We start from the raw sequence: 27,597 nt of genomic DNA, 5'->3' as shown, positions 1-27,597 counted from the left end.
AACCAATCTCTCCAGAGCCCGGAAAATGAGCTTCTAAGAAGGGAAATACACTGTCATTCTCCTGTTTTGTTTTGTTTTTTTTTTTAAAGAATAGAGATACAACTGACACATAGCATTATATGAGTTTCAGGTGTACCACAAAATGATATTTCTACATGTTGCAAAATGATCACAATAAGCTAGTTAACAACCAGCACCACACACAGCTATTAGGTGTTTTGGTTTTTTTTTTTTCTTGTAATGAGAACTTTTAAGATCTATCACTCTCATGTTTTCTTATTTATTTTTTCTTTTTTGGGGGGGCCACACCCAGGGCCTATGGAGGTTCCCAGGCTAGGGGTCGAATCAGAGCTGCAGCTGCTGGCCTACACCACAGCCACAGCAATGCCAGATCCCAGCTGTGTCTGTAGTCTACACCGCAGCTTGTGGCAACACCAGATCTTTGACTCACTGAGCCAGGCCAGCGATCGAACCTGCATCTTCATGGATACTAGTCAGATTCTTAACCACAACGGGACACCCCTCTCTCCTGTTTTCAAACTTCATAAGGACTTCTACTGACCTTAAAAGAGACCCCAAATCCTGACCCCAGCTGAGACGGCTCTGTACCGTCAGGCCCCTGCCCCGACCTCGCGTACAAACCCCACACCTGCCCCACGGGGCTTCTCTCAGACCCTTCAGGACGCCAAGGCTTTCACAGAGCCTGTGGCCCCCACTCTCTCCCCACCAAACATAATGTCCTTTTAGTAGAGACTCCTTCTCTGAGCCCCCAACGTAAGCAGGTGATCGACTCTTAAAGCACCCTGTTTTTCCTTCCGGAGCCCTGACACGGTCGGTTATTCGTGTGTGCACTAGGGAGTCAGGTGGGTTTGTTCACTGCCTATTTTCCCCACTTATCTATGAGCTCCACTGAGCGCAGCTTCCTCCTGTGCCTTGCTCCTCATTCGACACCCGGCAGGTGGCTCATGTGTGGCGGATGGGTCCTTATTTACTACTTGTTGGAAATGTTTTCATTTGAGCCTCACGGCCACCCCAGGAGGGTATAATTATGACACACATGGGTAATGATTAGAGCCAGAGGCTCAGAGGGGTTGGCTCAGATCACGTTGTGAATAAGCAGTGGAGTCAGGTTTCGAATTTCAGTTCAGATTCAAGCTGGACTCTAAAGCCTGTGTGTTTCAGCCTCCCCAGCACGCCGCTGCTAAAACCTGGTGTCAAATCAAGGCCGGTCCCAGGCTGGGGGGCTGAGGGCTTGTTCGGGACACCTTCCACTTGCCACTTCAGATCTCCTCTCTCCCCATCGCCACGCACTCTGTGCACCAAAAGGCTGGCCCGGGCGGGACCCACCTCAATGGACGTGGCTCCCTCGGCGCCTGGCGTCCAGCTGCGTCCCCAGAAGATGGGAGGGGGGAGGGGAGAGACTGAGCTCAGGATGTCTATTCCCCTGACTCCCCCACAAAGTTGCCTCCAGCTGGCTCGCGCCCCAAAGCTGACCCTCTCTATCGGGTTCTTCCCTTGGCAGCTCAGGTAACCTCCCCTGCTCCCGCCCCTCCGGCCTGTTACCTGCTACTAGAGCAGGATAGTGCGTTAGACCTAACCCACTCCTTTGTAGATAGTCAGTGGGTTTCCTGCTGGGACCTTGACAGAGCCACAGAGGACTGGAGATGGGCTGGATGCAGCTATATGGGTTAGGGGACGTGGCAGGTGCAGCCCCAGGTCTGAGTGACATTCGACAGGGAACTGGGTTGAGATGTGGTTAAATGACATGACTGCCTGCACAGCGCCTGGTGCTGTGCTAGATGTGCCAGTGCACGCCTATTAAATGGCCGCTCTCAGTCACTTCCCAAGGCACACACAGGCTGGCCACCAGCTGCTTTCCCTGGAAGCAGAGGGTCTTTTTTGGGGTTTTTTTTTTTTGGCTTTTTAGGGCCGCACCTACAGCACATGGAGGTTCCCAGGCTAGGGGTCAGATCGGAGCGATAGCTGCTGGTCTACACCACAGCCACGGCAACGTCAGATCCGAGCCACATCTGTGACCTACACCACAGCTCACAGCGATGCTGGATCCCGAACCCACTGAGCAAGGCCAGGGATCGAACCTGCATCCTCCTGGATGCTGGCCAGATTTGTTAACCACGGAGCCACTATGGGAACTCCAAGAAGAGGGTCTTTGTATCCCTGCTTAACAAATAAAGAAACAGCAGTAGGGAGAAGGTGGTGAGCCTGGTAACCTTAATAGGATGCAACTGCTTAAAAACCATGTCATCTCTGGGCATCCCCCCTGAGGCAGGGAGGGACCCTCCTCAGCAGAATCCCTACCCCCACTAGGGAAGCGTGGCCAGAGCAGGGCAACCTGCGTGGGGCCCAGAGACGGAGGGCAGTGGGGTGGGGATGGAGGTGGGTCTCCTGGAGCAGAGCAAGATGCTCCTCTCGTCTTGCTAGCCATCCTGTGGGGAGGGGACCAGACGCGTTTATCTAACCCCGAGGCCAATGGATGGAGTCAGAGGGAGGCAGCTTTGGGGAAGGAACACTTTTTTTTTTTTTTTTTTTTTGGTCTTTTTAGGGCTGTACCTGTGGCCTATGGAGGTTCCCAGGCTAGGGGTTGAATGGGAGCTGCAGCTGCCAGGCTCCACCACAGCCACAGCCACACCAGATCTGAGCCACGTCTGCGACCTACACCACAGCTCATGGCAACGCTGGATTCTTTTTATTTTATTTTATTTTATTTTTTTTTTTTTGTCTTTTGTCTTTTTTGTTGTTGTTGTTGTTGTTGCTATTTCTTGGGCTGCTCCCTTGGCATATGGAGGTTCCCAGGCCAGGGGTCTAATCGGAGCTGTAGCCACCGGCCTACGCCAGAGCCACAGCAACGCGGGATCCGAGCCGCGTCTGCAACTTACACCACAGCTCACGGCAACGCCGGATCGTTAACCCACTGAGCAAGGGCAGGGACTGAACCCGCAACCTCATGGTTCCTAGTCGGATTCGTTAACTACTGCGCCACGACGGGAACTCCGCAACACTGGATTCTTAACCCACTGAGCAAGGCCAGGGATCAAACCTTCGTCCTCATGGATGCTAGTCAGATTGGTTTCCCCTGAGCCACGACAGAAACTCCGTGGATGGAACACCTTCTAATGGGCAGGGTGCCCCCATATGAAATAAGCCACATGAAAAGTAATGAGTGCCCATTCTCTGGAAACACATGAGAGCAGCCACCTGGGCACACCTGGGCACACCGAAGCCTGAGGGGCGACTTCCTGCCCCAGGAAGCAACCACTAGAGCCCTCACTCGGCTCTGAGATGCTCTGGCTCCACGACATGCTGAGTGAGTGGCTCGGTCCTGCCTGGACTCCTCGGTCGCCAAGGGGCCCGTGTGGACTTTCCTCCCCATGGCCGGTGTCTGGGTGGCTCAGGACCCTCCGAAACCCCCAAGATACTCCCAGGACAGGCACGTGAGGACTGACCGCCTCTGGTAGGAGAGGGGTGGTCCGATGTGGTGACACTCACCCTCTCAGGGGGTCGACGGCAATGGCCCGTGGTTCGCTGAGGTCACGGCTGAAGAGAGTGCGTCGGCGGCGGCCGTCGACTGTGGCCACTGAGATGGTCTTACTGCCCGAGTCGGTCCAATAGATGTGCCTGTGGACCCAGTCCACCGCCAGGCCCTCTGGAGAGTGCAGCTGCTCATCAATGAGGACCTCCTGCTCCGCTGGGTAGCTGGCTTTGTCCATGTAGGCACTAGGGGCAACCAGCGCTGGCATGGGGGGGCGGTCCACCCCCGGCCCCGCTGGAGCTGCCCTTCCCCTCTCTCTCCCCTCTGGGCCAGAGCCATGGATTTGAGAGGATCTTGGCTCATGTCCATTCCATACATTCCCTGGGCCACCAGGGTAAGGCTACAGGCTGGAGTCAGCCACAGCCTCTGGCCCAGAAGAGCGCAGTTTAGTAGGGACAGACATTCACAGCCAAATCATTACGACACCACACTGTGTGATGACGGCACGCGTCAGGGGCCAGAGCTGCAGAGAAATGGAGACAGCATCATCCGGAGGGTGGGAGAAGGCGGGTCCTGCAGGACCAGTTCCCCAGGCACGCAAAGAGCAGAAGGCAGAGGGAACGGCCCGTGCAGATGCCGAGGCGCATGTTCTGGAGCGGGGAGAGCCAGGGGTGCGGAGCGGGCTATGTGGGCAGGAGGACGGGAAGGAAGTGGAGGCGGGGGCCGCATCCCGAAGGGCTCTGGCTGCATGTGGGGGGCTCAGGACATCGTCCTGGAGGGGGAACTGAACAGGTCCGAGGTCATGGCCAGACAGGCCTGCCAGATCACTGTGGCCCCGGCGGATACGCAATAGAGAGAGGGAATGAAGGCAGGGAGACTGGGTAGGGGGCTGGGAGTGTATACAGGCGAGAGACGAAGTGGGTCTGCAGGTGGGCTGAGGCCGTGAGAAAGGAGAGAAGGGGCCACAGTACAGCAGACACTCAGGAGGCACCCTCCGCAGGGCCTTCTGTCTCCCAACACTGCTTTCCCCAAAGTCTTCTTCTCCCCGTACCCCTGCTTTGATTAGGTCCCCAGGGCTCACTGCCATCCGTAACTCTGCCCTCCGACAACTCTCTCAAGCTCCCGACGGTAAAGCCAACTGGGCCACCTCAGAGGTCCCACGGACGCCCTGAACGTCACACATCCCCACCTGTTCAGATCCATTCCCCCCTCCCAGCCAGCCAGCCAGCCTGCCCACCCTCCACCTCTCACAGGACAGCGCTGCTGTCCACAAAACCGCCCAAGCCAGAAACTCAAACTCCTCAAGTGACCCGGGGAGTTCATTTGGACTCCTCCTCCTGCAGCCCCACACCTAGTCCGTCGTCACATCCTGCCTCTTTCGGTCACTACTGGACAGGCACTGCCTGAGTTACTTCTGGGCGTGTGAGTGTGAATGAGTGTGTCTGTGCGCTGGGGGGTGGGGTGGGTACCACGTTGTCAGTGAGCAGCACCTGGCGTTGCCTCCATCCATCCATCCATCCATCCACCCACCTGCCCACCCGCCCACCCACCACGCCATCCATTCAACAGACCACCTAGCGCCTGGTCATCGGCAGTCCTGCCCGGTGGGTCTCAGGACAAGGAAACGACGTGACTTCCCCAGAGGGGCCTGGGTGTGTAATAGCTTCTAGGAGAGAATGTTCTGTGTGCGTGAGGCGCCTGCTCGAGAGCCAGAGTTTACCGACTGGGGTGTGAGGAGCTGGGCTGGGGGTCATGCACCTGGGAAGACGTCCCCGACCCCCAGACGGGGTCGGAGGCCTCCTCTATACGTAACCCTCGTGATCATCACCAGAGGCATTGCTGTGCTCTGCCTGGGATCCTCCAGGCAGGACCAGGTCTGAGTCACCGTTTTGTTGCTGTTGTTAGGGCTGCACCCACTGCATATGGAGGTTCCCGGGCTAGGAGCTGCATTAGAACTGCAGCTGCCAGCCTGCACCACAGCCACAGCAATGCCAGATCCGAGCCTCATCTGTGACCTACACTGCAGCTCCCAGCAGTGCCGGATCCTTAACCCCGAGTGAGGCCAGGGAGTGAACCTCTGTCTTCATGGATACTAGCCGTATTCCTAACCCACTGAGGAGTCACCTTTAAGGCCCCAGCATCCAGCACATAGATAAGTCCTCACCGAAGCCCAGATTTCTTCCTTTCTCCCCATAAACAGATCCTGTCTTGCACTGCCCGACTCAGCTGCCAGAGGTCAGTCAAAGCCCCCACGTGTGGGGCTCAAAGCTGTTCTCCCAACAGAGCCCTCAGCCTTGGCTGCACCAGCAGGTGGAAAAAGCCTGGCAGTTCCATGTCCACTGCGATCCCGCGTCCCTTCCTAAGCCCCAACTCTGCCCTGGGGAGTCCTCGAGGCAGAGGGGGTGCAAAGGCCTCCCTTCCTCTCCTCCTGTGTCCCCCGCCCCCCAGGCCTGGCGGCAGGACCGGGGCCTCTGCTCACCTATAGATCTTGCGGTAGGAGAGGTCACACCAGTAGATGCGATTGGTGGCCACTTCGACGTCCAGCGCCACGACGTTCTTGAGCATGGGGATGACACGCGAGTAGTCCCGCTTCACCAGGTCTATCCTCCGCACTTCGTGCCGGTTGGTGAAGACGAGGGACGGGCTTCTGCCAACTGCCACGCGGGGAGGTTGCGAGAGAAAGGGTCAGTGCAAGGGGCGGGGATCTGGGCACCAAGGCTCTGCCACGGGTTTGCTGGCAGGGGCAGGGTGGGCGGAATGCCTCACCGCCCGTTAAAGGGGTGACCGTTCCCACCTCACAGGTCAGCGAAGCAGATGAAATGATGGGTACCGGGACTCTTATTCTGTTCATGAGACTCCCTGATTCCTCTGCCTGGACAGAAGGTCTTGTGCAGTGTGTGACTCCAGCTCCCTGTCCCGCCACATTGCTCAGGCCTCTGACACCTTGATTCCGGCCACCGGGCTACGTGTCATCGTGCATGGCACAGCTTTGCTGCCCCAGGACCTTTGCTCAAGCTGTCCCTCAACCTAGAATGCATTTTTCCCCAGCAGCTGCCCCTCCTGGGCTTGGGCCCCACTGCAGTGTCCAGGGAGGGGTGACGGGTGCGTGACGTGCAGAGATGTCAGGGCTGGGGGCGAGACTCAAACAGGGAGAATCTGGGAGGTTGTTGTGAGCCTTTATGCAGGGTGTACTGGGGACAAGGAGAGCGAGGAAGCTGCAGACGCTGGCAGGAACCAGATCACAAGGGCTCCCTCGGTCTGGGTGAAGCTTGCACTCTATTTCAAGGCAGCAATAGGGGTGGGATGTGTGCGAGAGGACGGTAACATATGTGCAGTGGGACAATACGTAACTGCTCATGTACACACAAACCCATTTTTAAACTTAGGATTAGATTTTTAGGAAGATCATCAATGCCTGAGACACTGCTGGCCACTCCCTGGGGAGGATCGCTGTCCCCCAAGCCTATGAAGGCCTGGCATTTAGCACAGGCTGCCACGCCTCCAGTCTGTTTTCCAATGTCACCGGCCTCTTGGGCACCAGCAGCGTCTGAGCGGCAACGTCTACCCCTGGAGCTGTCTGCGCCTTCTCCTCCTCTTGTCTTCCAGCTGACACTTCTGCAGGCCCCCTGGTCCCTGTCACTGTGCATCTGTGCCAGGCTAATGTGCTGCCTGGGGGCAGGGTGGGACCAGCACAGAGCCACGTGGGACCCAGAGCTGGGTGTGTGGCCTGTGTGTAGTGATGGGGACTATTTCAAAGCTGGCTGGGGGCGATGGGGGGTGGGCGCAGAGAGCCTCGAAGAAGAGAGCTCCGCGTGCAGGAAGGAGAAAGGACGAAAGCTGGGTTCAAGGTCCAGCTCCGCCACCGACAAACCGTGATTTTCCTCACCCCAAAACGGAAGCAAAGACACCTGATCTTCCTGAGAGCAGGAGCTGGGGGGGGGGTTACTGGGTATTTGGAGGTGGTTTTTACTGAGAGCAGGGCCTCTGCTGGGAACGCTGTGTGTCTGAGATTTGAGTGTTTGTGTAACTACACTTTAGATGCTCATCTGCGGGGTCTGTGTGTCCACAGGCAGTGGTGTGCTGTCTCCACGGCACACATATAATCCACGTTGTATGTCCCACATGGGGCTAAAAACAATTTGCATGTGAACGTGTGATATGCTAATGCTCGTGCCGCACATGGCACAGTTTGGGTGGGACGTGTTTTGGGTTCACAGACTACATGCCACTTGCTGTAACTGCTGTGCTGTTATAACCGATAGAGTGGGCATTATATCTGTGCATCTGAATTCCAGGTTCATACATCCAACAGCCTAACCACGACTTCTGCTTAGATGTCAGTTTTCTTAAATTCTTAACATTTCTTAACAGTGTAAGATTTAAAGCTTAAACTTTCTTAACAGTTTTCTTAAATTTAACATGTCCGAATCAATCCAATACTCCACCAAACCTGCTTTTCTTTTCTTTCCTTTCTTTTTTTTTGGGGGGGGCTATACCCACAGCCTGTCTAAGTTCCTGGGCCAGGGATCAAACCCATGCCACAGCAGCAACCCAAGCTGCTGCAGTGACAACACTGGATCTTTAATCTGCTGTGCCCCAAGGGAACTCCTCAAACCTGATTTTCTTACCATCTTTCCCTTCTCCAAAAAAGGCAATCCTATTTTTCCAGTTAGTTGGCCGAAAACCCTGGAGTCATCTTTGACACTTTTTGTTCCTTTCCGATCCTACATTCAGTTCATAAGCCAATCCTGTTGCTTCAGAATAAATGCTGACCTTCCAAATATAGTGACACTGTCCACTTCTCGCCGTTCCCACATAGCACCCTGGTCACTGCTCCTCTGGCTGACTATGCAAGGACCCCTGCAGCCATCTCCGGGCTGCCTCCCCTGCCCCACAGTCTATTCTCAACACAGCCGCCAGAGGGAGCCAGTTTAAATGCAAGGCACACCTGTCTGCCTATTCCCACCCCAGAAAGGCTTCCTTTCCCGGACAGAGAATGAAATTCAGATTGGCCCTTACAGTGACCTCAAGGGCCTTTGTGATCTGCTCCCCAGTCCCCTCTTGGGCTTCACCTCCTCCTTTTCATCTTGCTCCAGCTGACCTGGCCTCCTCGTTGTTATCTGAACACAGATGGCATGCTGCTGGCTGGGGGCCTTTGCACTTTGCGTTCCTGCAGGTAATGCATGGCTCACTCCTTCACCTTCTTCAGGTCTTTCCTCCAGCATGACCCTCTCAGGGAGGGCTTTCCGGACCCGTCTATCTAAACCTGTAAGCCACTGCCCCCTTGGCCTCCGCTAACTTCTCTTTCTCCTAAACGCTCATCACCATCCGCCATGTCCTGTGTTATTTTTCTGATATCTCGTCTGTCTCACCCACTAGAGTGAAGTCCCATGAGGACACACAGGACTTGGGTCTGTTCTGCCTACTGCTGAATCCCTAGAGCCTCCAACGATGTTAGGTGATCAGTGTAAAGAACTGAATAAAACGAATGCATTTTGTTGGCTGATCAACGTTGGGTCTGCACATGGCCTGCTCTTGTGTGGGCTGCCTGTGTGTCTGGCCCTGTGTGTGGTGGGAGCGCAGTCTCTGTGGGCTGAACGGGTGGCTCTGTGCTGGGTCTGTGTGGGTGTTCACACACCGTGCATCGGGTGTGCTGTATATTTACACTCTGAGCATCGTGGGTGCCCCCTGCTGTTTGTGTTGTGTGTTGCGTGTGTGTGTGTGTGTGTGCACACCCCCCAGTCCTCACATATGTGAAGCACATCGATTCCTGGACTCCCTCGGAGCTGCTCCCCCACCCCCACCAGCCTTGGGGCGTCCATACCGACGGCCTTGCAGTTCCTGGTCAGGGCGTCCATCTCGTAGCCTGGGTAGCACTCACACTTAAAGTAGCCCTTGTAGTTGACACAGATCTGGCTGCAGGCGTCGGGGTCCTCGCACTCGTCAATGTCTGCGGGGAGGGGCAGAGGTCAGAACTCGCCGGAGGAGTGGCTTCTGCTTGAGGGGCTGGGGCGGGGGCGGGGGGGGGGGTCCTCACCGCCACAGGTCTTCTGGTCCAGGAGCCGGTAGCCCGCCGGGCACGTGCACTCAAAGCCGATCTTGAGATCGGTGCAGATGTGGGAACAGCCACCGTTGTTGTGCAGACACTCGTTCAGCCCTGGGGAGGGACATGGGCTCCTGAGGGCCGGGAGCCCAGACTCGGGGCGGGGGGCGGGGGTGGGGGGCAGGGCAGGGCTGGGACCTAGAGCTGAAGCAGAAACTCGGGGCGGCAGGCCTCCCCCAGAGCCTCATCGGGCCTCAGCCTCATCAGCCAGATGACTGGGCAAGAGGAAGCTCAGAGAGGGCCAGATCCCCACTCAAGGCCGGACACACAGACAGGACGGGGTGGAACCAGAATGGGGGTCCTTGGCCTCCCAGGCCAGGGCTCTGTCCACCACCAGGCTGGAGGCCACCAGGCGGCCCAAGGTCTTTCCTTTCACAAACACGTTTCTTTTTTTTTCTGTTATGTTTTGTTTTGGCATATGGAGGTTCCCGGGCTAGGGGTTGAATTGGAGCTATAGTCACCAGCCTACACCAGAGCCACAGCAACACGGGATCCGAGCCGCGTCTGCAACCTACTCCACAGCTCACAGCAACGCTGGATCCCTAACCCACTGAGCGAGGCCAGGGATCGAACCTGCTACCTCATGGTTCCTAGTCGGATTCGTTCCCGCTGCGCCACAATGGGAACTCCTCACAAACACGTTTCTTAAATGGCTCCTCCTTCCTTGCGACCTCAGAGTTGAAGGGACCTGTGTGTACCATGTCCAACCCTCAGGTACCCCAAGAACCCCTTCTCAAAGGCCCCTGCTTCGCCATCTCCAGACTCGGGAGCCCCACCTCCCTCCAGAGGCAGCCGGCTCTGCCAGGACCTGCGCTGCTCAGCCAGAAGTCCTTCCTCACGAGATCGCTTCCCAGCTCGGCCCTGCAGGCTTGGCCAGAGGCCAGCGGCTCCCCAGAATCCCCTTAAAGCACTGATTTCTGGTCCCCCGCCACTCAGGTGCCTGTCTCCAGTTACTCTCCATCTGTGCCTGGCCCTCTCCGGTCAGGGCCCAGGGCTAGCCTGCCACCCAGAGGAGTGCGAACAAGGGCTGCCTGCTACGAGCCTGCGCTCCTCTCAGACCCCCAGGCCCAGGCCTCTCTCTCCGCAAAGCTGTTGCTCGGTCAATTCTCTCCCCTCGTGAAGCACATGGATTTTTCTACCTCCTCTCTTCTTAGCCCCATCCCTCTTCTTCTTCTTCTTCTTTTTTTTTTTTTTTTTTTTTTGTCTTTTTGTTTTTCTAGGGCCACACCCGCGGCACATGGAAGTTCCTATGCCACAGCCACTGAGCGAGACCAGAGATCGAACCTTCAACCTCATGGTTCCAAGTCGGATTTGTTTCCGATGCAGCCCAATGGGAACTCCCCCTGGCCCTCTTCCTACTCTTGGCCACAGGCCTGGTCCCAGTGTCACCAGCCACTGCAAGGGATGAAGGGAGCCCAGAGGTCACAGGGCTCCCCCGTCCTCTGCTCCCTCACCAGCTCTGGCAGGGTCCTATTGGAGGTTGGGGAGGCCCGGACCAAGGCTCACCAAGTTCTCATAGCATCTTCTGGGCTTTGGAATCTCAGAGGATTAATTCTGCCAGCCAGGGGAAGGTGCCGTGCCACCCTCTGCCCATCAGGCCCATGCACCGCCACTCCAGCCAAGCCAAGCAGAGCTGCGCCGAGCCAGCCAGGGCCATGCACACAGCTGGTCCGAGCTGCCCACCCCAGGCCATGCGCAGCTGTGGGTGCCCCGCTTCCAGCCTGAGCCATGCTTAGGGAATGTTCCCCTTTACCCCTGGGCCGCCTCCTGTTTCCTTGGGATGTTGGCAGAACTGAAAGAACAAGATCACAGCAACCCCATGACTGGGGAGCCCCAGGGTGACTCGCCCAGGCCCAGCCCTGGGAAGTCTCAGTCCCCCAGCACGGGCTGAGCCACGGTAGCTTTGGGGTGCTCTGGGTGGGGCACCATCTCCAGGGATCCTTCCATCACCCCAAGCCCCCCGACCTCTCCCATCCCACACTCTTCCCTCAGCACCGTCCATTCATTTCTTTACCCGCTCACGCGGGGCCTCAGTCACCTCCTCCCTCTCCTTGTGCCGAAGTAACAACGCAACCCTTGTATTTACCGAGCCCTGGATGGAGGGGCAGGTGTAGAGGAGAGCTCCAGGGGACCTAGGCTTCCGCGAAAGATGAAGGCACAGAGGCCTCCAGGGCAGAGGTGACTCGGGGTAGTGGGTCTGGACCCGTCTCTCTCTCCCTGTCACCCCTTCCGTGGAAGTCTTCCAGACGGAGGCTGAGGGGAGACTCGGGCCTTCCCAATTCTCTCTAGCCTGGAGGTGCTTCTGCGGGGGCACTTGCAGGGGAGGGGAGGGGCAGGGGTCCGGGGAGGCCCGAGGAGCCCTTGAGGTCTCCCATGGAAGGAAGGGGCAGCGTCGCCTCCCCCTGCATGCACACACCCACATGCACACACACACCAGCTTCCGTGCACAAGCACAGACAGGCACGTTCGCACGGATGGGGGAGCCACACGGAGACAAGGGTTGCAATCAATTCCCTTGCCTCACTCAGAGAAGGAGCCCTGGATACAGACACTGGCCTTGCGCCAGCACAGAGACACAAACACATGCGTACATACGTCTCTGGGGCGTCATGCAAGAGACGAGAGAGAAGAGAGGGCAGCGGGTTAGTGGTCTCTGGGCGGGACAGCGGGCACTGGGCTTCGCTGCTCCTGCTTCCCCAGCCCTTTTCTTTCTTTTTTTTTTTTTTTTTTTCTTTTGTCTTTTGTTGTTGTTGCTATTTCTTGGGCCGCTCCCGCGGCATATGGAGGTTCCCAGGCTAGGGGTTGAATCGGAGCTGTAGTCACCGGCCTACGCCAGAGCCACAGCAACACTGGATCCGAGCCGTGTCTGCAATCTACACCACAGCTCACGGCAACGCCGGATCGTTAACCCACTGAGCAAGGGCAGGGACCGAACCAGCAACCTCATGGTTCCTAGTCGGATTCGTTAACCACTGCGCCACGACGGGAACTCCCCCCAGCCTCTTTTCTAAGGCTCCCTCCTTCTGGGACGTTTCACGGCAGGGCTTCGGGGGGAGTCTGGCACCTGCAAGCTCAGGGGGAGGCTGAGTGACCTACACCAGCTACTCTTCCTTTTGAAATCTTACCCTTCGACAGGGGCAGAGACGTGCTGTTCTAGGGGGAGCCCCAGGAAATGACACTCCTCTGAGGGCCCAGGACGGGAGGCCGGGGTGGAAAGGGCTCTGCCAGCAAGGCTGGGCAGGGAGGCTCTGACCTAGGCTCTGTCCTCCCAGGAACCCTCTATCCAAACTCGACCTCAGAAATGAGCCTTTCTGGGACCCACGAACATCCTGCAGGTCGCTGCCTGCCCACCTACAGTGTGGAATCTCCTGCTCTCGGTAACCTGGCACCTGCCCCGACAGCTCCCGCCATCACGACGGCTGCCTCCTTCCGCTCCTCACTCATGTCTGGCCTCTGAGTCTGGTCTCCCAGGAAGTCCCAGGGCTCCAGATGGCGCAGTCCTCTGCTGCTAGGTCTGCCCTGCCCTCACCCGGGCCTGGCCGGAGCCCAGCGGCCTTCGGATGTGGTCACCTGCCCACTGTACCCCATCCCTCCGTCTGCCGCAGGGACTCCTGCCGGGGCCTGGAAGGCCTCAGAGGCCGGGGCCCTGGCGAGGTCCGCAGGGCAGACACAATGGAGAAGAGAGAAAGTTCCAGAGTGACCACTCACTCGGAGGTCTGAAGGTGGAAGCCATGAGGAGAGACGGCGTTTGTGAGAGGAAGCATAATGTTTGAGCAGCTGAGCCGGAAAGGAAAGGCCTTTAGATTGGAAGTGATGCAGAACAAGAGGCCCCAAAGGCAAAGAGCCCTGTCTGAGGCCACAGGACAGCACACGAGGCCAAAAGGAGTCAGAGCAGAGCGCGTGCAGAGGGGCGGGCGAGGGCCGGGGCTCTGGGGCCAGGAGGCGGCGTGGCAGGGAGGGTGAGGGAGACGGGTACTGTACCACACTCTTTCAGAGGCTCATCCGACCAGTCCCGACAGTCTCTCTGAGCATCACACACTTTCCCGCCGTCCACGCACTCGCCACTCTTACATTGAAATCTGCGGGGCCCCTCACATGTTGACTCTGTCGGGCCGGACAAGAGAGTGGACAGCACCCGTGAGGCTCTGGGTGGGCAGGACTGGGCCAGGCTGGGCCCTGGGGAGCTGAGGAGAGCTCAGGCCCCTCCCCCGGTGGTCTCCAGAGGGTAGCCCAGGACAGACAGCCGAATGCAGGGCTGGTGGGCGTCTGCTCACAGCAGCACAGGACCCCAGGGGTGGTCAGGCTGCCCAGGCACCATCTAGATGGGCAGGGCATGGGGAACCCGTGTCCGATCTGCCAGGACTGGGGACCTGGGAGGGAAGAGCAGCAGCTCAGCAGAGACCCTGGCGGCCGGACTGACCATCTAAGAGGGACCTGCGCTCCAGGGGTCCTAGAGAGGGGAGGCCACCTCGCTGCCCAATCCTTTCTCCATTTCCCCGGATGACCAGTGGGTTGGGTTTCTGCTCCCGCAGGGTGACATCCAGAAGAACCATCTGAGAATTCAAGGCTTTCTGGGGAGCAGGACTCAGTCTCTGCTCAGTCCGGGAACTAGTGAGGGAAGCTGCTTGGTGGCTTAGATGTGGACAAATGGTGGGGGCTGGACTTCCAACAGTGCCTTCGGTGACCCCCTGTCCCCTTAGGCCTCTTTCAGCTTCTGCAAAGTCCTTAAAAATCTAGTTCTGGTGCCACGAGGACCCCAGGAGGGGATCTGGGTGGTTTCAGGGCAAGTGACACCCTGAGGGAAGATGCACCTCGGGGGCCGTCTGCTCTCTCCAGACCCGGGGAGAAATCGGGGCTTCTCCTCAGAGGAGGCCGCCCCTCCGCTTCCACTCACACGCACCCTGCAGGCAGCCAGCTTCGTCACTCCTGTCTGGACAGTCCTGTTGTTGGTCGCAGCGCTTGCCTGCAGGGACACAGGTCCCATCCCCACACTGGAACTCGTCTCCACGGCAGGTGCCCAGTGCTGCCAGGAGGAGGCAAGGGGAGAGGGTCAGGACCGTCACAGTCGTGGTGCGGGGACAGCCCTCCCCTCCCTGCCCTCACCCCCCCCACCCCCGGCAAGAACAGAACCAGCGGCTGAGCCTGGGAGGCTGCGGAGGACATCTGGCCAAGGCACTTCCGGTGTACAGACAGGAAGACTGAAGCTCAGAGAGGTGGAAGGCCTTGCCCAGGGGCACCCAGAACTCTGGCTGGCAAAGCCAGGACTAAAACTCAGGTCTCCCGCCTCTTCCTCACCCCCCACCCCCACCCCCACCCCAGAGCGGACACACATGGCCTTTGGGTCTCGGTGCGCCTTACTGAATGACTTCACGCTTCCAGCAAACCCTGCCTGAGTGCCCAGTGTCCAGGCCACAGCAGGGCGCTGGGCAGGGTGGGGAACTCAATTACTAGGAGCCTCCCATGCTCCCGTAGCTCAAAGATGTGGAGCGGGGCTGAGAGGCGATCAATGACGGCATTGCGGAGTGGCCCTAAGAGAGGGTGGCGCAGGGACCTTCGACAGCTCAGGGGAGAGACCCAGCCCAGGGGGGCCCATCAGAGGCAACTGGGCCAGGCCTTGAAGGACCAGTGGCGGGGGGGGGGGGGCTCCAAAGTGTCCCAAGGTCTCCGCACTGGAACCAGTGGGGTGACTGCTGGGGTCAGGGAAGGACAGATGTGGGAGGTCTGGGAGGGGGGCATCACCTAAGGTCACAGGTACCGGTGAAGACCCGGATCTCCGCAGCTTAGCAGCCGCATGACCTCACACAAGTCACTTCACTCTTCCCAAGCTCAGTCGCCACCAGTTAAAACATCGCTATGGTGAGAGCAGCAGGGCAGAGAGGCCCCTCGGCGGGCGGGGGACAACCACCCGTCCGCCGCCCTGGGTGGAGAGCGCGGGGCTGCGCGGTCCCGAGGGGCGGGCGGGGGCTTACGGCAGTCGGCCTCGTCCGACTTGTCCTTGCAGTCGCGGTCGCCGTCGCAGCGCCAGCCCAGGTGCACGCACTCGCCGCTGCGGCAGGCGAACTGGGCGGCTGCGGCGCAGGCGGCGGGCGCGGACGTGGCCCCGGGGCCCGCGTGGCCGCAGAGCTCGGCCGCCTCGTCCGAGCGGTCCTCGCAGTCGAATTGGCGGTCACAGACCCAGCGCTCGGGGATGCAGGCGCCGCCGTCGCCGCCGCAGCGGAACTCGCGGGGCCCGCAGGCCGGGTCGGCACAGCCGCGCTCGTCGCTGCCGTCGCCGCAGTCATCGTCGCCGTCGCACACGAACACGGCGGCCAGGCACGAGCGGTTGCTGCACTGGAACTCGTGCGGGGCGCACACTGCGCGGGACAGAGAGCCGGTCGGCCCCCGGACCCCATCCCGCGCCCCAGGCCCTCTGGTCCTGCTACCTGGGCCCTGACCCGCACCGACCGACCAGAATGAGCCCTAATGGGGGGACCGAACAGTGCACAGCAAAGGGGGCTTCCAATTCGGGTCCTGCTGGGCGACCTTGTGCAGCCCCCTCGCCACCCCAGCCTCTCCAGCCTCCCTGGGAGTGGGAATTCCTGTCCTGCTGCCAGCAGGATGGTGGGATCAGGAGAGTCTCTAAAGCTGCAGAGGGCAACTTGTCTTGAAGGACTTGGTGATGTTCCCAGGAAATGAAATGGGACATGACAGTGATCCTTCTGGGGAACTAGGTCTGGACCTACTTCCTTACAACACAGCTCAGGCCCCGCCCCCCTCCCCCCAAAGTCCCTTGGGCGGGCCCAGAAGGCCACTGGCGTAGAGCAAGGCTCCGCCCTGGGGCCGCACTCTCGCACATGCCCGTGGCTCCACATCACACGCGACATCATTTGCATACTTTCCCACCCCCAGTCTTTGCTCAAGCTGATGCATCTGCTGGGCGCCCACCTCCTGCCCGCCACTGAATCTGTAAATCACAGCCATGAGCTCCTCCTTCGAGGGTCCACATCCTACCTCTTTCAAGACACACTTCACACTCCCCTGCTGAGGAAGTTTCCACCCACCTCTGCTCTCCTGTTAGGTGCCCTTCACAAGCCTGCTCAGGGGTCTGGGTCTCGTGTCCTTCTCCGTCTGCCCCATGACCACAATCTGCATGGACACGGGCTCTGAGCTGGACCCACTTTTGTCTCCAAGGCCCGGCACAGAGCACCCTGCAGTGAGTGGGTGTGGTGTGGATGGAGGCCGGACCAGCCTGGATGTGAGGAGTGATTTAGGGATGTGCGGTGGCAGTTCAGGGCACAGATCAGTGGCCCTGCCTGGGGCCCTGGGTGTCCCCTCTCTGATGGGCTGCTCTGAGCTCAGGGGCTGGAGAGCCTTAGAGACCACCAACCCAAATGCCAGTTTACAGATGGGGAAACTGAGGCCCAGAGAGAGGAACAACTTGCCCAGGTCACACAGTCAGTCCACGGTGATGAGGGAACCAGAATTCAGGTGTGGACCTCTCACTTCCTATTCGGACTCCCTTTGGCTTTCTAGCTCTCTTCGCCTCTCCTGGAGTACAGGCTGTTTTTAGAACAGCCACCTGGCCTCCTTCCCTCCTTCATTCCTTATGCAGAGGCCAAGAACTGGCCTGAGGGCCCGGGTAGGGTATGGATACAGGGTCTGTGGGCACAGGTGCCCCGGTGGTAGCAGCACCAGATCTTTCCACGTGGTGGCGCCAAGAGTCTGTGTTTTGATTTGCTGGTGGCACCATGTCCTTGTTCATTGTTATTAACCATAAAGCAGAATGATGTCGTCGGTTTCACCATGTAGGCAGCTCGTGTCATGTGCTGCTGACAGCTTTATCACGCTTCTGACAGATGTATTTTTTTTCCCCCTTCTGGGCTTTTGGGATGTTGGGGCGCTGGTGGGAAACGCATAGCCTAGCCCATGATGTCTGCCTCTCAAGATGAAGCTGACGCCTAGATGAGGTCCCCTGCTTCCTGTCCAGGCAGGGAGGGAGGACTCATTATGTGATGAGACTTCTGGGAGGAAATGCTTCTTTATCCTGAGTTTGCTCCAAGGTTTCCGAGCTGACAGGACTTTAAGATCTATATTCTCAGGCCTATGCCCAGAATTCACAAAAGGAAGAAGCTCTAAGAGATGAGAAAAGGAAGAATTCTTGTTCCTTTGCCCTGGTGGTGGGAGCTGAAGGAGAGGAGCCCCATAGGACCTTCGAACACCCCATCTTCTCTAATTAGCAGGGAACCTGCCTGCCATAATGGGCCGTGCGATAGTGGCTGATAGCCTTGATGACTAAGGAAGCATCCGATTCTCAGGGGCTAAGGACGGAGGAGGAGTCTCACTGGCCAGTGAGCCCCACCAAATACTGAAGAAATGAGCCAGTGCAATCACTGCTGCTTTGAAACGGCTGGCGCCAGCCAGGATCTACCCCCACCCAGACTCAGACACTTCTGGCTTCCGACACATCCAAACTCCAGACTTAGAATCTTAGAGTGCTGGGACTCAGAAGCCTGAGATGGCATTTCCCCTGGGCCAGGAAGGATGGGATGGCTAGGATGCAAATACAGAGGCTGGCAGAGGGAGCAGGACGAGAGCCGGGGTGGGCAAGTGCTTGGCAAAAGCCCCGGAGGGACCGCCCAGACTTCAGCCCAGCCTCACAGCCTAGACACGACAGCCAGTCCATCTCCATTAATCATGAGCTCCCAGAGGGAGGGCTGTGTAGGCTTCGCCTTATGGTCCCTTTCAGAGCCTGGCCGCAGACCTGGCACACAGTAGGTGCCCATCAAATATGAAACATGCACGGCCGGGTGGTGCTCCCTAATGTCCCAGGCCCTGCTGGCCGCTCCCTGGGAGGGAGATAATCCTGTGTGTGAAGCTCAGCGACATGGAACGACCCCAGTGACCGCCTCCATCTGTCCCCACGGAGGCTGCTGGGAATGTCTTCCGGCCCTATGACATGGGTGCTCGAACCCGAGATTTCAGCCACTGTCCTCCTTCCCACCTCGGGAATCTGTCCCCGGGCCTGGGACACGGCCATCTCTCACCACAGCCCCCACCCTGGGCCCCCTGGCTTTGCTGGGAGGTGGGTACAGGCTTATGGGATGGATGAGCAGAGGTCAGGCTTGCGGTCCAGACCTGAATCTGAATCTCGGCTCCATCTCTCAGCTGCGGGCACTGTTCCTCGCTTGTCTGAGCCTCAGTTTCCTCACCCACACATGGGGATGATAATGGCTGCGCGTGAGGTGGCTGTGAGGATGAGAATGTCTCTCCACCGTGCCCGGCCACGACCACTGTCCTGCCCATTGCCCTTTCCTCGCCCCCCCGCCACGCCCCCTGGGGAGCCCGGCCCCTCCCCCGGACTCACAGGTGGCACAGCCGGCCTCGTCCACTCCACTCTCACAGTCCTTCTCCCCATCACAGCGCCACGAGGCGGGCACACACTTGTGGCTGGTGGGTCCACAGCTCAACTTCTCTGCGGGACACACCTGCTTGGCTGTGGAGAGACACACGTGCGTGGCTTCACCGAGGCGGGACACAGGGCACGGCGCCAACCTGTTCTACTGGCTTCACTGAGGTGGGACACAGGGCACGGCGCCAACCTGTCCTACTGCCTGACTCCAGCCACCCGGCCCGAGGCCTTGGAACCTGACAGGGCCTTCCTGCCCCCTGTCTCAGTGTCTTTGTCTGAGATGCCCCCATGTGCCCCCAAGGACTTTCTGAATCCTATAACTCACCCCACCACTGCCCTGCCTGACACCTTTTCATGGCCCCTGGTCCCTGACACTCAAGCCCCTCCTTGACCAACCCAAGCCCTGCCCGCCTCACCAGCCTTACCTGCCACCCTTCCATGCCTCCCCTTTAGGCTCCAGCAACACAGAGCCGCCCTGCCAGCTGTGTGCCCCTGGGCAAGACATGCCCCATTTGGGTCTCAAGTAGCCTTCTGGATCAGTGACGCCGTGATCAGAACCTGCCGATCTAAAGGGCTGGCCAAGGCCCCCACAGCTCCCTCCAAGCCCCCTCCCCCAGCGGTGGTGCTGAGCCCGCTGCTGAGAGCAGCCGCCGCATGGCCGGGCCCAGCGGGACCACACAGCTCTAATTACTGCAGCCGCAATCAGAGGCTGACTCCATCAGGGGCCCGAAGCCCCAGGGTTGAGTCTCAATTTGGAAGAAAGAACGAGAACCCTGATCAGGGCCGGGGATGGCTCACAGCCGGAGCAGCCTAGGATGACCACGTGACAAGACCCAGCCGAGTCGGAGACGGATAGAGGACAGGGGGACCAGGCAGCCGGGTGCCCTACACCAGGCCTCGGGAGCCAGAACCTCCCAGAGAGTTGGCAGGAGCCATATTTACCAAGCACCACAGAGGGTCAGCTGCCCTGCGCTGAAGGACAGATGTTTTCCCGTATATTCCCGACCCTCACCTTCCCAGGGAAGCAGGCCCGGCAGGCCGTGCCTGCAGACTCCAAGGGCCTTGAGCAAAGAGCATTGTCAGCGGCACCCCCGGCCCACAGCAGGGCAGTGGCTCCAGGAGGTAAGCATGCCATTTTACAGATGAGGAAACTGAGGCGCGGGGAGACCTAGAAAATGGCCCCACATGCACAGCAGTGAGAGGCAGAGTCCAGGTTCCTTTGCCTAAACGCTGCCCTTTCCATCAAACCTCTAAGGCTCGTGGGTAAAGAAGAGGCCCAGAACCAGCCCCAAACTCTCCGCCCCAAAAGCCCAGGTGACTGAAATGGCCTGTGACCCTCGGCACCGCCTCCGGGGGGCCTGGTCCTGCAAACCCCAGTGAAGCAGGCAGCTGCTTGAACTCTGAATGAATATTTATACAGTTAATTGCAGAACCTTTCAGCAAGGACAATGATTAAACAACCCGTCTGCTTTCTTTCTTTATAATTAATAAGATATTTGCTCTGTCCCTAAATAGACAGCTCTAATTATAGGCTCCGGAGGATTCAGCAGTGCCTGAGCCCAGCCCTGATACCCTCAAAGAGTCAAGGCAGCGCCTCGGAATGCCAGGGCACGAGAGGTCCTAGAGGTTACGTTGAGAAATAGTCACTGAAGTGACAGGGGACAGAGGCCCAGAGAGGGGAAGTGAGCTGTCCCTCCTGGAACCTCACCGTCTCCTTTGAGATGCACTGTTTTCCCCAAAGCAGGATGCGGACCTTACTCCGAGGTTACCAGGTCAGGCTTCGCACTGCCCCGCCTGGGACGCTGGTCTGGGGAGGACTGACATGCAGCATCTCCTTATGAGGTGGCTCCTATTCCTACTTCCATTTTCCAGAAGTGGAGCGCAGCACTCGGAGAGGGTAAGTCATTTGCTCAAAGTCTTGTGCCGAGAGGCAGAGCCGGGCTTCCACCCCAGGTCCCTCAACCCCAAACGCGCTGTTGGACTTAAGAGACGTAACACCGCACATGAGAAGAGCAGCCCCCATCGGTCTCCCAGGGACCCTGGGCTGGAAAGGGGTCACCGGGGGGGGGGGGAGGTTCACTGGGCCTTTGTTCAGAGGGCATCTGCGAGATGGCAGGCCACCTGGTGTCCACTTTCAGGATAACTGAAGCCAAAGGCCCCGGCCAGCCCAATGCAGGAGACAGAACGTGGGTTTTGGAGCTGGATGGGCCTGAGTCCAAATCTCATTACCAACATGAAGGTCCTTCAGCAAGTCACTGAACCTCTCCGCACGCCCTGGCTCCACTCTTCTGAAATCGGGGTTACGTCATCACCCAGTGTCGGGTCACACGGATGGTTTAAATGAGGAAACATGGAAACCCCTACCCTCAGTGCCTGGAACGAACGCGGAACTCCGAGAACGGGTGCCCTTGTTTTATTTCATGAGACGCAAATGCAAAGGGCCTGGGCAGGGTGGGGGCGCTGGGGGGTGGGGGGTGCTGGTTTAACCCCCCGCGGATGCACATTACACAGCAGTAGAGTCCACATGGCCCTCCACGCTGCAGCGCCCAACCCTGAACGCCCCTCTCTCCCCATCTCTCTTCCTCTACCTCCTTCCCTCCCTCCCTCCCTCCCTTTCTCTCTTGGAAACAGATGCTCCAAGGATGCCTCTGGTCCAAGTATCCCCGGGTTCTCAAAGGCAAGAGTGAGAAACCCCACTGTCTCTCAGATATCAGGAACCCTCCAAAGTTACCAAGGGCCTGCAACTGCATCCCGGAGTGGCCGGAGGCATTTATAAATTCCCAAAGCATCCTGCCCCAGAAATCCAAATCCATCGGTACCTTCTCTAAGTCATAAGTTCACAAACTAATAAAAAGGGAAATGTCTGTTGAATAAAGAATGAAAGTGCCTGACAGCTCCTTACCGAGCGAGCACATTCGCAGAGTCAGGTCACGTGAGGCTTAGGGGCAGACGACCTCCAAACGGGGACTGCCAGCTCCAAGGGGACCAGAGACTCAGGCAGTGGGAATGACCAGAGTCCAGCTGCTGCCCCCAGGAAGCATGGCATGGGACCATCCCCCCATGCTCGAGGGGGCAGAGCCAGCTCCTTCTCATGGGGTTGGGTGAGGACCTTGCTGGGGGATTTCAGAAAAGCTCTGGCCTCTAATAGGAAGGTGCCCCTGGTTAGTGAGTGAGGTCCCCTCCCAGGGCGCAGGCTCGGAGATGCACGCCTTCCACCGCATTTTCAATAAGCAGCACCCAGAATTGTTCTTCACTCACCTTGAGCCAATCTCCCTGCCCTGCACCCCTCCCAACAGATGCCTGAAGGTGGGTCACAAACATCCCCAATCAAGAGAGCTATAATTAGAGCTGAAATGCTACTTTCATTAGGCAAATGTCCGGGTTTTTCCACGCTGACTCCTGGCTCAATGTGATAGACACAGAATCCAGAAGCAGAAGGAAAGAGAGCTAGGAGAAAGCCCAGCCAGCAACAGGCAGGCGACATGGAGGAGGGGGGCAGGAGCCAGGGTGGGGGGAACGGGACGACATGAGAATGGAGACCTGCTCCCAAACACCCTTCCCTCTCCATGAAACCCCTCCTCACTGAGACCATCCTAAGATAGATAGATGTATTTTTTTGTGTGTGGCTTTTTAGGGCCACGCCCACGGCATAAAGAGGTTCCCAGGCTAGGGGGGTCAAATCAGAGCTGCAGCTGCCAGCCTACACCACAGCCACAGCAACACGGGATCTGAGCCTCATCTATGACCTACCCCATAGCTCACGGCAACGCCAGATCCTTAACCCACTGTGCGAGGCCAGGGATCGAACCCCCGTCTTCATGGATACCAGTTGGGTTCTTTACCACTGAGACACAACAGAAACTCCTTTTCTAAGATTTTAAATGGGCGTATTTTGGGGAGAAGGCCTGGAGTCAAAATGTAATAATAAAAATCACACTGCCAATTATTCTAGCAGGGACACTCTGTGTGCATTTTTTTTTTTTTTTTTTGCAATTTTTTTCATTTGATTCTCACAACCCCTGTAAGGTAGGCACCATCACCCCCACTTTACAGATGAATAAACTGAGGCTCAGGGAGATTGCTCAACTTGCCTGAGGTCCGAACCCGAATATATCAGACACCAAACACATGACTCTTTACTACTGACCATAATCCTTCTTTGCAGGCGGGAAGGGGGCTCAATCCTGGGAGCTGGCACAGTCGGCAGGAACCTGGTAGGCTGCAGAGGTTGCTATGACAACACCCATTAAATAGGCAGCGGGTTGGCTGCTGGGTTCCTATTCAATTAGGAAGCTGTGAACAACCTGCTACCAGGTCCTGTTGCCCCCAGTTCTGCCCGGCCCTGGAGGTCCTGCTCTGGTTGACCTCCTCCAGGCAGCCCTCCCCACCCACGGCCTTTGCCCGCCTGTGTGTGACCCATATAACTGTGCCTGGAAAGTGGGATGCTGGGCCTTGTGCCCCAGCTGGGACAGGCAGGGCAGAAAGAAGGTCTCAGAATCCTAAGAGTCCAGTTATCGCAGCATCATGGTCTTTGGAATTCTGGAATGTTCGAAACCAGGGCCCAACGAGGGACGGGAAAGCACACGAGAGCTGGGCCTCTTGACACTCCATCAAGCCTCAGTGAGCCTTGTCGCAAAAGGCACATCAGCCTTGAACAACCTGTGCATCTTGGAAGCAGGGCCCTCAGCTTCTCTAGGTCTCCAGTCACTGGACTGTCAGGTAACTAACTGTGCTTTAGGCTGGTAGGCTGGGCACAAAGCAGCCCTGGGAGGCAGCAGGCGTGGGGCCAGAGGCCCCGCACAGCCCAGAGCTTGGGAAGGCCGCAAACGCTGAGACGAGAGAGAGAGAGAGAGAGAGAGAGAGAGAGAGAGAGAGAGAGAGAGAGAGAGAGAGAGGAAGACAGAGGGAGACGTGGGCAGGGCCAGGGTGAGGAGGCGAGAAATGGCAAGAGGGAGGAGGAAGGAGCAGGCAGGACGGGGAGGCGGCCGGGGAGAGCAGGGCTGGGCCCGAGGAAGATGAAAAGGAGCATCAATGCGAGGAGACAGAGACACGGGGGAGAGGACCCCTGACCACCACGCTGAGGTTCCCCTCCCCTCCCGCCCCCAGGGTCCAGGGGTCCGAGCTGGCTGACTGCCCTGTGGCCACAGCCCCCTCCCCCCACACACACACTCCGGGCTGCACGCAGCTCTGTCCCAGGTTAGCTGGGCAGCCTCGGGCAAGTGGCAGGACCTGTTCAAGCCTCAGTTTCCTTCTCTCTAAGGTTCTCCACTCCCTCCCAAGGTTGCCATGAGGATGAGTCACAAGCGGGTGTGGCTGGGCTTTGTTCCTCCCCAAGCTGAGGACAAAGCGCCAGGCAGCCATCCTGCCCAGGCACCTCCAGGACAGCGTGGCTGCTTGGCGGGGTGAGGATAGGACAGGGCAGCTGTGCAGGGAAACGAGGGGCCCCGTCATGGGCAGGGATGGCTCCTACTCCCCGCTTCTCTTTTCTCACACAGAGACTGGGAGCTCTGTTGCTAGGAGACAAGGAAACCCAGTTAGCACCAGCCACAGCCCTAGATGGGATGCCAGTCTCCATTGTGCCCACCTCTGCCTCTGGGGGACGGCGACCCCTAAGGAGGCCCCAGGTCTGTGACCAGCAGGTCCCCACCAGCCCCACGGTCCTGCACGTGCCGCCCGCCCAGCCTTTTGTCTCGGGCTCATTCTGCTGAAGCTCTGCCTCCAGGACCACGGGGTCCTTCCCCGCCCCCTTCTCATCTCCTTTTTAATTTAACAAATGTCACAGAATGACCTGCCGGGTGTCAGTTTGCTTTGAGGATTAGGGCCTGGAAGAGAAATCGTGGAGAGACAAAGCCTGAGTGTGGGAGGCGGGCCTGGGGCTCAGCTCTGGCCCTCGCTCTGCCTCTGGCCGCTCCTCACCCCTGGTGCCATCCAGCCTGCCCAGGAGGCTGGGCTTCTGGGCTCTGCCCGCCCAGGGCACAGGAAAGAGCTGGGGCCTCGGAATCCCTGCTGGGTGGTGTTAGGCAAGTCACGCAACCTCTCTGAGCCTCGGTGCCCTCCTCTGCAAAACTCAGGAAGAGACAGCACTTGCCTCCCGAGACCGCTATGGAGCTAAGACGAAGCACCGCCTACGGAGTGCAGAGCACAGGGCCCAGCACACGGGGAAGGCTCAATGAGCCCCAGCCACCCATGGGAGCTATTAGAATCACGAAGAGAGGTCTCCAAAAAAATAGCGAGGGAGGCTGCGGGGAGGCCTAGAGGACGTGCCCTGGCTATTTCTGGGCAGAAGGGTTCAAAGGGGCTGTTTCTAGCTTCTGGCGCTACAGGCACAGGGCCCAATCCCAAGAGGGCCGTGAAGAAAGCCCAGAAACAGGTCATCAGACACCAGCCACTAGAGGCCCCCGATGCCAGCCAGGAGCTCTGAGGGCTCAGCGCCAAGTGAGCCTGGGGCTCTGTTTGTAGGTCACCCCACTCGAGCCTCCAGCCTCCCAACACGGAAGACCTGCTGGGGAAACTGCGGCCCAGAGCCAGGCCCCTCCCCCGCCCGAGGGGCAGGACTCACTGCACGTGGCCTCGGACTCATCGGAGCCGTCGGGACACTCCTCCTCGCCATCGCACTTCCACCGCGCGTGGATGCAGTGGCCGTTGTCACAGGTGAAGTCGCTGTCTGCACAGGTCTTCTTGGCTGAAGGGCAAGGAGAAGAACGTGAAGGGCCTGCTGGACACAGAGTGTTTCTGGGACATGCAGTCAGGTGGCTATGTGACCAGGATGTGTGTGAGCTGAAAGCCGGCCCACGGGACCTCCCACAGCCCCAGGAGCGCCTTGCTGACCAGGAGAGGACAGGAGAGAGAGGCTTTGTCAGTCCCTACCAGGAGGAGATGGATGACACTTCCTCCCACGTTCCACCAGGGCGACCCGATCCAGCCACCAAGGGAAGGCCTGTTCCCCTCTCACACCTGTCTCTTCCCCTCAAGTCCAGTCTCACTGCCACAGCCTCCAGGAAGCCCTCCCTGATTACCTACGGTAGCTGCCTTAGCCTCCTCTGCCAGGTGGTAGGTCCCCGACCTGCCTTTCCTGCTCCTCCCAACCAGACTGGAGGCAAGGTCCCTTGTGCAAGCACCAGGGAGCTGGTGCTAATACAGCATAAAAGAAAATGATCACTTTGGGTCAAAATTAATGAATAGTGTCCATTTCAGAGTGAGGGACAGAGACTCTACAGGCGAGACACCCAAATCAGTCTCTGCCCTCAAGGCGTTTTTGGCCTGGAGGGGAGGCCCCCTCTCTGCTCTGCCTCTCTGTATCCCTGTGACCTTGGGGATGCTACTTAGCCTCTGAACCTCTGTTTTCGCATCTCTGTAGTGGGACATAGGAAACAAAGGGCCCTGAGGAGGAGCAATAAGTTCTCATGTATGAAGAACGCGCCACAGAGACCCTGGCATGCAGCAGATGCTCGGTAAGTCGCAGCTATTGCTGTTTTGATGGTCTGAATCTTAATTAGAAGCCAAAGAAATGGCTGCTCTGTGCCCCCAGAGGGGATGCATGTCGCTGGCTGGGCTATCACATCGGGAGCAGAATTAGGCCAAGAACACGGGGACCCACGTGATTTGCTTTTCTCCCTGTCCCTCCACGGACCTGATGCTCCTCCAGGGTAGGGACTGCGTCAGGTTCAGCACAGGACCCAACTCGGGGCAGATTTCAGTGGGGACAGAGAGCCCAGCGGAAAGGCAGCCGCCCAGCCTCTGCTCCCACATCTCCTGGGCCAGGCGCACCTCCCAGGGAAGCGCCTTCCCAGCGTCTGGCCTTGGGCTATGGAAACCCTCCCACAGCCACCCCCGCCCCCAGCCCCGTGACTGCCTCCCCCGCCCTGAGCAGCCTGATAGGGATTTAGGGACAGACGCTAAGTTTCCTGAATCCGTTCCGTTTCTGTCTGCCTTTGCAATGAAATCCTTGCAGTACACCCACATTCTAAACTGAGTTTTCTTCACACGGTTCTCAGAAGACCACCACTGCCTGGGCAGGGCCACCAGAAACCAGAGGCCTCAGAGGCTGCCTACAGACGGAGGCTTGAGGCCCAGAGAGAGAGAGGGGCTAGCCCATGGAAACACAGCAAGGCAGGGATCAGAACCAGCTCGCCTGCCTCCCAGCCCAGGACCCCACACCGTCCTCCCAGAGCCCTGTGCCGAGGGACTGTCAGTCAACACGGGTAATAGATTCCAAGATGCCGACATGGGACCAGCTTTTGGTAAATCATGGCCCATAATCATGGGAAAATGAGTAGTTATGATCCATGGCCACCGGGGCATCTCCTAACACAAATACAGTGCTCCTTCTGTAAGAAGCTCAACATCTAAAAAAAAAAGGATACTCCACTCCTCTTTTTCCTGTTCTAACATCCTCTGAGTGCAACCTGTGTGCCAGTCTCCATGCCAGGCTCTTTACCAGGAAACCCCACGACAGAGGGCCTGGTATAGCCTCACTTGACACGTGGGGAGATTCAGCCGCAGGGTATTATGTTACACACCCAAGGTCACACCTAGGTGGGAGCAGGGCCACAATTTGACCTTGGAGTCAGACCTCCCTCGTCCACACACAACTCCCCAAACAAAACGCCCAGGGGC

The 27,597-nt window shown here is 58.3% G+C and overlaps 1 protein-coding gene across 18 annotated transcripts in view; it reads right to left on the bottom strand.

Moving 5' to 3' along the window:
* LRP8 (LDL receptor related protein 8) overlaps positions 1–27,597 on the bottom strand; it is a 79,280-nt gene that overhangs the window by 19,959 nt on the left and 31,724 nt on the right. For 3 of the 18 annotated variants that reach the window (XM_005665391.3, XM_005665396.3, XM_021093228.1), the window contains exons 3-12: positions 25,541–25,663; positions 18,937–19,065; positions 15,563–15,946; positions 14,494–14,616; positions 13,575–13,697; positions 11,347–11,385; positions 9,528–9,647; positions 9,315–9,440; positions 5,970–6,144; positions 3,508–3,735 (exon numbers count right to left, since the gene is read on the bottom strand). In XM_005665391.3, the coding sequence (XP_005665448.1) occupies positions 3,508–3,735; positions 5,970–6,144; positions 9,315–9,440; positions 9,528–9,647; positions 11,347–11,385; positions 13,575–13,697; positions 14,494–14,616; positions 15,563–15,946; positions 18,937–19,065; positions 25,541–25,663 (1,570 nt within the window). Of the gene's footprint in view, positions 1–3,507; positions 3,736–5,969; positions 6,145–9,314; positions 9,441–9,527; positions 9,648–11,346; positions 11,386–13,574; positions 13,698–14,487; positions 14,617–15,562; positions 15,947–18,936; positions 19,066–25,540; positions 25,664–27,597 lie in introns of all 18 variants that reach the window. The other 15 variants (XM_005665392.3, XM_021093235.1, XM_021093229.1 and 12 more) reach the window with 9 other exon arrangements.

This window comes from Sus scrofa, chromosome 6 (assembly GCF_000003025.6).
Source record: "Sus scrofa isolate TJ Tabasco breed Duroc chromosome 6, Sscrofa11.1, whole genome shotgun sequence".
Classification (NCBI taxonomy): domain Eukaryota; kingdom Metazoa; phylum Chordata; class Mammalia; order Artiodactyla; family Suidae; genus Sus; species Sus scrofa.
Note: the sequence above shows the minus strand (reverse complement) of the source record. Positions and strands in the feature narration are given on the sequence as shown.